Source organism: Rhododendron vialii, chromosome 8a (genome assembly GCF_030253575.1).
Source record: "Rhododendron vialii isolate Sample 1 chromosome 8a, ASM3025357v1".
NCBI classification, from domain to species: domain Eukaryota; kingdom Viridiplantae; phylum Streptophyta; class Magnoliopsida; order Ericales; family Ericaceae; genus Rhododendron; species Rhododendron vialii.
The window spans coordinates 10,904,632-10,915,099 of NC_080564.1; the positions used below are offsets into that span (position 1 = coordinate 10,904,632).

Genomic DNA, 10,468 nt, shown 5'->3' on the forward strand with positions numbered 1-10,468 from the left:
ATTTAAATTGTCTTCTAAGTTGTCCTATGTATGAACGCAATCCGTATATGAACCTAAATTGCTCCTTAAGTTGTCCCATATATGAACCTAAATTGCCTCCGATTCAGGAGAGAAGGGAGGAGTATTTTTGTCTTCAATACCACTAAAATGCAATTCCCTCTTGTACCCCAAATCCCCAATCATATAGTACGCTTACGTACTATATTTCCCGACCTCTTGTGTAGGCCCATTTGGCCCACCGTCGTTGTGCTGTGTTTCGCGGCGAGGGTCTTGGGCCTGCGTCAGATGGGCTGGCTCCCATATTGGGAGTTTGGATTTGTGTGTCTGTATTTAAAGGGTTCACTTTACCTCTCCCTAGTTAGCAATTGCCTAGATGAGTTTGACAGGTGAAATTACCCTCATGCCTTCCTTCAAAAATAGTAGTACGCTTACGTATATGTTGTCATCCGCTGTCTGACAGCGACATGAGAAGAGACGGTTCCTCCTTCCTCCCACAACCAAGCTTTTCATCTCTCTCTCTCTCCTTTCACACACACACACACAGCGATCCACGCTCTCAAAGTTGCAAGGAAAGATGCGCAGCATGGCGAGCTCCGCCTCCTCGAGAAGTATCGCCGCCATCGTCGGCGTCGGCCCCAACCTCGGCCGCTCCATCGCCCGCAAGTTCGCTCACGAAGGCTACACCGTCGCCATCCTCGCCCGTGACCTAGGCAACTCTCTCACTCTCTCTCTACATATCGATCTCTTGTACATATATACTGTATATGTTGGTCTTCATGAGCTCGTCGTTTACAGGGAGATTGTCGAGATTCGCGGACGAGATAGCACGGGAGGAGAAATCGCAAGTGTTCGCTATCCGAATCGACTGCTCCGACTCCCGAAGCGTTCGAGAGGCCTTCGAAGGGGTACTCTCCCTAGGCTTTGTGGAAGTACTCGTCTACAACGCCTACCAGCCCATCCCTCCAGTACCCACCAACTTCGCCGACATCCGCATCGACGCCTTCGAGAAATCCCTCGCCGTCTCTTCGGTCGGCGCCTTTCATTGCGCCCAACAGGTAGTAGTATAGTACTCCCTCTGTCTAATTTGACTTTGCATTTTCACTCCGTCTGTGCTAGTGTTCTAGAAATCGGCCACCTAGTGCAAATGGCACCCGCCTAGGCGTTGTTCAACACGGCCTGGATTAGGCAGCCAACAACTTAGGGTCCGTTCGGACAAATAAGCCACAATGGATTATTTTTTGTCATTATTTAAATTTTTTTCGTATCACTTGGCTTATTGTCATTTTTTTTGGGATTATTGCATTCTCATGACAAGAGGAATCTAAAAAGTAAAAATTTTTGACCGAAATCTAATTTTTTTTGAATAAAGACGAAAAAATTAGCTTATTGATTTACTTTCGTCTTTATTCAAAAAAAATTGGATTTCGGTTAAAATTTTTTACTTTTTAGATTCCTCTTGTCGTGAGGATGCAATAATCTCCAAAAAAAATGACAATAAGCCAAGTGATATGAATTTTTTTTGAATAAAGACAAAAAATAAGCCATTTTGGCTTATTTGTCCGAACACCCCTTAATAGGCATTAGGCGTGCGTTAAGACAACTCGACAGCTTTTTTCCCGCTTGCGCCTAGTGATTTTTATGCTCTGTTTGGGACATGTGGAAAGTGAAAGTAGAGAAAAGAGAAAATAATCAAGAAGAAAAATGAGAGAACTCAGACATCTTTTTTTTCTTTTTTCGCTTGACTTGCGCGTAGCGATTTTTATGCTATGTTTGGAACACGTGGAAAGTGAAAGAAGAGAGAAGAGAAAATAGTCAAGAAAAAAAATGAGAGAACTCAGATAGCTTTTTTTCCGCTTGCCTTGTGTCTAGTGATTTTTATGCTCTGTCTGGAACATGTGGAAAGTGAACCAAACATATGGAAAGTGAAAGAAGAGAGAGAGAAAATAATCAAGAAGAAAAATGAGAGAAAAGTAAGGGGAAAATTTTGCTATTCCTATAATATTGTTTTTATCCATTTTCTCTCCTCTTCTTTCTCAAATCAAACAAGCGGAAGAATTTTTTTTTTAACTTTTCCTTCTTTTCTCTTTCTCCTAGTTCCAAACAAAGCTTTGAACAAAGGGTTTGTGGAGGATCAAAAAAAACAAAGGGTTTGTGCGAGAGAACTTATTTGGAAACATTGTACCTATGTAATTCTGGTTCGATTTTTTTCGCATTTCAAGGTGCTTCCGGGGATGGTGGAGAGAGGAAGAGGGACAATACTCTTCACCGGATGTTCGGCTTCTCTCAACGGCATTGCTGGTTTCTCCGAATTATGTAAGTTTGACATTCACAATACTCTTCCGTAGTCAAATCGAGGTTTTGTTCTGTTCGTTTTGGGTTTTAAAAGAGGTATTGAAGAAGATTTGAGTGGAGAGAGATAGATTGAGAAAATGTATTGGGGACCGTGCGTAGTGGTTTTAAATTTCCCAAACGAACAAGCCCGAGTTTTCATAATTGGGGAATCGTCTCGTTTCGTAATTAAGGGTGCGTTTGGACAAAATTGAGTATTTTATACTTCCTAATCGTTTCTGTTAATTTTTTGTGAGATTCGTATTCTAAGTCTTAGATTAATCATTGATCGAGACCCGATTAGTATTTTCAAATTGTGATAAAAAATTTAGACGAAAAAGTTAGAAAGATTTGAGTTCTCTTCATCTTTATGGTTCCTCTCGAAATTTGTATGAATATAAAGATAAAAAAAAAATATCACTAAAGTAAATTGGGTCCAAACTAGTCTTAGGACCCATTAGGACCCATTTTGCTAAGACTTTTAGGCTCCGTTCCGGAAAGGAAAATAAGTACTTATTTTTTAAGAAGGCAATTTTAAGCTCAAAAATCACGTGCTAACGCAAATAATTTTCCTATCAATATGGATCTTATTTGATAGATTTCATTGAGATCTTTAATACAGTGCAAAAAAAATTTTAAAAAAAATTTTCATTTATATTATTTTTGAGTTTGAAAATATGAAATAAGTACTTATTTTTTAAGAAAGTGTTATGGAACGGGGCCTTAGTATTTTTTAAGAACTTATTTATCTCTTCATGAAATAGGTCATTTTCTTACAATATATTATATTTAATTCAAAAAATAAATACTTATGTGAAAAAAATATGGGTCACAATACTTATTTGAGCAATGCTATAAAAAAAAGTGGTCACCCGGGATTTTCATTAAAACATGAAAATTGCTATAACCTTCGACCATTAGGTGTAGGATAATGGGTACGTAGAAATTGTATTGATATCCGTAAGATGTGTATTGATATACGAACTTGTTTGTCATTATATACTTAGGCTCCGTTTTGGAAACCTTCTTAAAAAATAAATACTTATTTTGTCACTTCTCATTCAAAAATAAGAAGGGTCATTCCACAAAACTTAAATAAAAAATTCATTTCACATTTTTAAACTAAAAAATAATGTAAATGAAAAAAAAAATTCAATATTTTTTGCACCGTATTAAAGATTTCAATGAGATCTATCAAACAAGATCCATAGTGGTAGGAAAATTATTTGCGTAAACACATGATTTTTGAGCTTGAAGTTGCTTTATACAAAAAATAAGACTGTTGCTATGATAATGGGCGCCGGCGAAGGAAAATTGTACCGGCGGCCGCGCCATCCCTCCGCCGGCGCCAGGCCGTCTCCGGCCACCGGACGGCCGATCCGAGCCGTCCCAAAATTCTATAAAAAAAAACGAGGGGGCCAACGTGGGAATCAACGGCATCCGAGGTATGTAGGGTGCTTGATCCGAGCACCCTTTTTCCGTGTATATATGATCAAGCATCCTACGCGGAAAAGGGGTGCTCGGATCAAGCACTCTAGACACCTCAGATGCCGTTGATTTCCGCGTTGGCCCTCTCGATTTTTTTTAAAGAATTTTTGGACGGCTCGGATCGGCCGTCCAGTGACCGGAGACGGCCCAGCGAGGCCGTCGCTATGATTTTCCTCCCCGGCACCCATTGGTACCTATGTAAATTCTGAAAAAATAAGTACCACTTTCTTATTTTTTTGGAACAACCCTTATTATTGAACAAAAAATAAGTTCTTATTTGTTTTCTGGAACGAGCTCTTAACTAGACGGAGGCCTGCAAGACCGTAGTGTTCTTATTTTGGCAAAACGACGGGCTTGGTTCTGAATTTTTGTGCTGTGATTCCTCCATGTGAGTATTTTTTAACAGGTTGTGGGAAGTTTGCTTTGAGAGGTTTGTCACAATGCCTGGCAAGAGAGTACCAAGGGCTGGGCGTGCACGTGGCGCACGTGATCATTGACGGCATCGTCGGCTCACCCAGGTTCTTGCCCAATTCTGCAAATATTGTTTGTGTCTTGTTTATTTTGTAAGGCCAATAACGAACAGATTCCTGAATATCAAGATCCCCATAATCTCGCTTTTCTTTTCATGTCTCCAATGGCAGCTCTAGAAATTTTAAGAAGAGTGTTTAAAAATCTCTATTACTTCTAGGGCTTGTTTGATAGCAAGAATGGAGCTTGGGATAGGATTGTAAATCCAATGGGAGCTTTTAAATTCTTTTTTGGCTGTGTTTGGTTTAGTTTTTGAAAAGTTTTTTGAAAAATAGTAAGGGTAATAAGTGAAGAGAGATAGAAAGAGAAATAATAGAAGTAGAAGGAATTTAGGGAGAATTTTTTGAGAAATTCTTTTTGAAAACTAAAAAGAACACAAATCTCAGGATTGATAATACTAGGGGATTACGAATCTCACAAATCCACGGGATTACTCATCCCATGGGGGGTTGGTATTAACAATCCTATCCCATGGGATTAAGGTGGTTCCCATGGGATTAAGGTTGGAAAGAAAATTTTATTCACTATCTTATCCTATCATATTCAAAACAAACATGTTATTTACAAATCTATAATATAATTCTGTCCAAAACAAACATGAATTAAAGATTCATCTTCTCATTAATAATCTCACCTCATTATCAATCTCAATCCTAATCCCACCTCATTATGAATCTCTCAAAACGAAATCTGTTATCAAACACGCCCTTAAAAACCACAACTTTACCAAAAAATCCAAAATAGCAAATTATAATCCTTCCGTCCCAAAAAGTTAGTCCTTTGCGAAAAGACGTGCAATGAATCGAAAAACAAAATACTTGCATTTACATTTTTTATATTTTTTCGGAAGGAACTTGAAAAATTGTATGAAAGTAATTTATTTTTTATTCAAAATTGCACGTCTTTATGTAGTAGACTAATTTTTAGAGACGGAGGGATTAGGATATTTATAATTTCCATTGACGAGTTTTTTGTATTTTTAAACCGTTGTATAATATACTCAATAACAACGATATCAAATACTCCATCAGTATTAATATAAGTAATCATTCAATCATTCATCCTCTTATTTTTCATCTGATTGCACAAATTGCTCTTTACTACATTGGATTGATTTGTGGAGCTGGGTTTCCCATTCGATCGCACAAATTGCTCTTTACTACATTGGATTGATTTGTGGGATGATTTTTTGGATAGGGTGTTCAAATATTTTTGAGTTGAGTGTTCAAGAAATGGCTAAAATACAATTACAAGAAATGTTACATATACTCTAAACAAAAAAAAATCAATAAAGCTATTGGTATCGACGGGTACCATATCGCAAATAGACCGATGGCCACTCCGGCCCAACTCCGGCCACTGGACGATCGATTCGAGCCGTCCAAAAATTCAAAAAAAAAAAAACAACGATCAGTCCTTCGCGAGAATCAACAGCATCCAATATGTGTAGGTGTTTAATTCAAACACTTTATTTTTTCTTATATACACAAGCCCCATTGTTTTCTTTTTCAGAATTTTTAAACGGCTTGAATCAGCCACCCGGTGGCCGGAGTTGGCCCAAAATTTTTAAACGGCTCGAATCAGCCACCCGGTGGCCGGAGTTGGCCCGGAACAGCCGTCGCTCCATTTGTGGTATGGTAATGGTTGGTACCAATAGCACTTACTCCAAAAAAATATCGGGTGGTCACTTAGCTCTAATGTAGAGCCGCCAGTCAATGTTTCTTTTTCACTCTCTCTCCGTGGAAGATGCTCATGTGGTGATTAAATACTACTCCTACAGTCCTACTTGTGGATTAAAATAGATGACGTATACCGGAGAAAATCTCTGGCTAGGGACAAGTCAAATCATCACACAATTTCTACTGAAAAGCCGGGGAAACCGGCCATGGGAACCGACAGCACGTACGTAGGATCCACTTCGGGTCTTATATAAATGGTCCGAGTCATTCAATAATTTTATCATAAAAAACTGAATGAGTTCGTAAAAAATCAGTTCAATCCGATATGTATAGGTACTCGATCTAATCTTTCATTTTTTTCATGGATCCTAAATCTGAATAAATAAACGGAAGATTAGATCGAAAATTTACAATATTAGACTGAGCTGATTTTTCTCGGCCTCACTCGGTTTTCTATTTTAAAATTATAGAACGGCTCGGATCATTCTGCAAGGCACGGAGTGGGTCCCGCGTGCCCGTCAGTTCTCGTACCCATGGACCATGGTCTATTTCCGTTGAAGAGACCGTTTTTTCCCTCGTGGTAACGATGAGCAAGGTTCCATCCCTTTTTAAGTGTCCTGCTTCGTAATTTCAACTTATTAAAAAAAACATAATCATTACACATTTCACATCAACTTTTACCTCCACTTTCTCTCCTTACCCTCTATGAAAACATTATCATTACATTTTTACTCACCAACTTTTCAAAATGGAATATACTTTTAGGGGCAAAATGAAAAATTCACCAACTTTTACCCATTAACTTTACAAAATGGACACTTATTAAGGGACAGCCGAAAATGAAATATTGGACTCTAAAAAAATGGACGGAGGGTGTAGTTACTAGGTTTACTTTCTTTTTCTTTTTCTTTTAAACATAGTTACTTTCCCTTGATGACGAAATTTAGGCCATGTTTGGAATTCAAGGAAAAGAAATGAAAATTAAAAAAAAATATCCTTACATTGTTTGGTCGGAAGAAAAAGAAAGAAAAAAATAAAAATTTCAAATTTAGTGAATAATAAATTTTTCCTCTCATTTTTTTTCTCTTTTATTTTCCTTTCTATATGTTCCAAACATAGTCTTAGATCTCAATAAAGCTATCAGGCTTTGTCCTTTAAACTTTTTTCTTCACTTTGTTTTGTATGTTTTGCTTGTCTTTTTTAAATTTTTGTTAGATTCACATAATTATTTTGGGATTAATCTTCCTTCTCGATGAAAGAAATCTAAAAAGTAAAAAATACCAAACAACTATATATAATATATATTTTTTGTGTGTCTAAAGTGTCATCTTATATTAAATTTTTTCCAACATCAGTCTAAATTTTTGATACTTTTTATGATTCCTCTCGTCGAGACAAATAATTAATTCTACAAATATGACAAGAAAAGCTAAACAAAAATTTGTGAAAAATAAAAAATACCAAAAAAAAATTTATACAAAAAAATTTACAATAACATAGTCAATGAGGGATGACTTGAGAGATGACATACATGGCTAATAAATTGAGCCGGTTGCAGGGGACCCTCAACGTCGCAGCAACGGTTGTTGACAGGGGAGAACCACCACCAGCAACATCGACATCAACAAGGCGGCGGTGGCGGTGGCGGTGGAGGGGACGGGTCTATGGACCCAGACGCGGTGGCCCTGACCTATTGGCACTTGCACAATCAGGACCGGACCGCTTGGACCCAAGAGATAGATCTTCGTTCTTCCACTTCTTCCAGATTCTTCTAATTTCGTACTTGCATCTAATCACCCATCTCCCTCTCTCTTAAGTGAAGTTTGTATTTTTTTAATAGTCCTCTCAAGTGAAGTTTGTTACTAGTATATAACTATTGGATGATGAGCAGTCCTACGGACATAGCTGGAGATAAACGTGTTCAGAATCGTTCGATCACAGGGTCTTGTACTTGAAATCCACACGCAGTGGATAACTGCACACACGTGTCTTCGAAAGTGTATTTAGTGAAGGGGCCTTGGAAGGAAGTCATGTTAAGAGTTTGAGTTAGTGTTTAGAAATTGTTTGTGTTTTGCAAGAATTTGAGTTAGTGTTTACTGTTTAGAAATTGTTTGTGTTTTGCAAGAAGCCAGGTGCATGCTGTCCCTGCTGTCCCCAACGTGTTGGGCCGATCTCGACTTTCCATGGCGAACAATGGACATCTCAAATTGTATCTTAGCCGAACAGCAATGAACCTTTCAAGTAGGGCAAAGGGAGCATCAGATCATAGGGCCCACTGGGCATAGAATGGGGGCAGGGTTGCATGGGTGGTAAAAGGTTTTCGTGTTCTAATTAAGGACGCACAATCTTGGTGTACTGTCCGTCTCAAGTATCTTTCATGACTCATGTACCATGAAATATGGACGTGACAAGAGTTTTTGTCACTTTTTGTGTGAAAAGACTTAGGGTGTTTTCACCGACCTAAAAATGGTACTATGATTTTTTTATTTTCCTCTTATTTATAAAGTTTTGCGTTTATTAATTTTGCGTTAATTTTTTATGTATTATTGGTTTGTTTCGACAAGAGAAATTAAAAAAATAAAAAATTATAACTTTTACACAAATATTTTGAAAATATGCACACAAAAAAAGCTCAAAAAGTAAAAAATTTGAGCTTTTTGTTGGATATTTTCTAAATTTTTTGGATAAAGTCAGGATTGTGATTTTGGAACTTCAAAAATTGATGAAGGGGCTTCAAAACTGAACCGTGTTGATACACAAAACGAAGTCGTTTTGGAGCCACTCCATCAATTTTTGGAGTGCTAAAATCAATTTCCTAAAAGTCATACCTTTTACTTTTTTCAAGTCCTCTCATCAAAAGTTTAGTGTAAAACTAACAAATGCAATATTTTTTTTTGAATAAGTACAAAACAAAAAATTGTAGTTCACAACTTTTATATTAATAGAAACACCCTCAAACAAAAAGAAAGAAAGGAGTATGTTATATGGTGGTTAAAGAAAGTATGTTAAAGTAGGTTTGTACTAATTATTCAAGTATGTTATGGTAGTTTTTGTAAAAACAGAAAGAAAGTATGTTATATGGTGGTTAAATTACGAGAAAACTAAGGACACCGACCGCCTACCGATGGCGTGCCAGGCCCACTTCGACTACCGGATGGTTGATTCAAGCCTTCCAAAAATTCTATAAAAAAAAAAAAACGAGTGGGTCTACGCGAGAATCAACGGCATCCGATGTGTATAGGTACTCGATCCAAGCACCCCATTTTTCCGTATATATAAATGGGGTGTTTGGATCGAGCACCTACACACATCGGATGCCGTTGATTCTCGCGTAAGCCTACTCATTTTATTTTTTTTTAGAATTTTTGAACGGCTCGGATCAGCCGTCCGGTGGCCGAAGTGGGCCTAGCGTGCCATCTGTACCCGCTCGGCACTGAAAAAAACCTCAAGTGATTTTATCCAAATAGAACTATATATTGGGCACATATAGTAAAATTGGAAGCTTTAGCGAGGATACATTCGGGGCCAACAATTCCTTTCCTTTTGACAATGGACAGCTGCAGTGGCGGCTCTAGAATGGTAGGACGATATCAATTTCTGTCGTAAGCGTGAATCCGAAGGTAAAAATCTTTTAGATTATTAGGGTTCTGCAAAAACGCAATTTCTTTTAAGCTTATTTATAATTCTTATAAGCGAAACCAAAAAATAATAATAATGTAGTGAATGTCGTGAATGCGAAATTATTTCATTTAGACCATCTGAAGATTTTAGATAATGGAGAGGTAAAAATCTATATATGTTATCATTCTTTGGCTACATACATACATATATATATATATATATACATACATATATATATATATATATATATATATATATATATATATATATACACACACACACACACATCACGATAATGTGCAGAATAAGCTAAGTAAGGAAAGAAGAATTACAACAAATCTCTATAATCATGGAGTGATTCAAGTGCATCCCTCGATCAATGGTTTGACCAAATCATTTTGATTTTAGCATATCCTGGGAGGCATGATACATGCCTAATACTCCCCCCCTCAAGTTGGTGTGTGAATGTTACAAACACCCAACTTGAAGAGTAAAGTATGAAACTGAGATGCTCCAAGCGGCTTTGTGAAAACATCGGCCAGTTGGTGCTTTGAGGGGAAGAAGGTAGTGCGGATAAGGCCGGACTGAAGTTTCTCACGAACAAGGTGACAATCAAGCTCAATGTGTTTGGTACGTTCATGAAAAACTGGGTTAGTTGCAATATGAAGGGCGGCCAAATTGTCGCAATAAAGAGTTGTTGGCTGATTCAAGTGAATACCAAGGTCTTGGAGCAGATAGGATAACCAAGTGATCTCACAACATGTACTAGCCATGGCACGGTATTCTGCTTCGGCGGATGAACGCGAAATCGTGGATTGTTTCTT

The 10,468-nt window shown here is 37.6% G+C and overlaps 1 protein-coding gene across 2 annotated transcripts; it reads left to right on the forward strand.

Moving 5' to 3' along the window:
- The first annotated feature begins 439 nt into the window (after positions 1 to 439).
- LOC131336575 (uncharacterized) lies at positions 440 to 8,130 on the forward strand. Of its 2 annotated transcripts, none has more exons than XM_058372463.1 (5): positions 440 to 710; positions 796 to 1,058; positions 2,220 to 2,313; positions 4,223 to 4,334; positions 7,582 to 8,130. In XM_058372463.1, the coding sequence occupies exons 1-5, from the start codon at positions 575 to 577 to the stop codon at positions 7,796 to 7,798; spliced, it is 822 nt and encodes a 273-aa protein (XP_058228446.1). In that variant the 5' UTR covers positions 440 to 574; the 3' UTR covers positions 7,799 to 8,130. The 2 variants fall into 2 exon arrangements, with proteins under 2 accessions (XP_058228446.1, XP_058228447.1); XM_058372464.1 differs by having other exon boundaries at positions 443 to 710; positions 796 to 1,055.
- Positions 8,131 to 10,468: the final 2,338 nt, after the last annotated feature.

Bases quoted from the DNA above. Each gene is read 5' to 3' on its own strand.
- LOC131336575 (XM_058372463.1), top strand. From the start codon at position 575: ATGCGCAGCATGGCGAGCTCCGCCTCCTCGAGAAGTATCGCCGCCATC. The intron at 1,059-2,219 runs GTAGTATAGTAC...TCGCATTTCAAG, and splicing joins TTCATTGCGCCCAACAGGTA to GTGCTTCCGGGGATGGTGGA. The intron at 2,314-4,222 runs GTAAGTTTGACA...ATTTTTTAACAG, and splicing joins TGCTGGTTTCTCCGAATTAT to GTTGTGGGAAGTTTGCTTTG.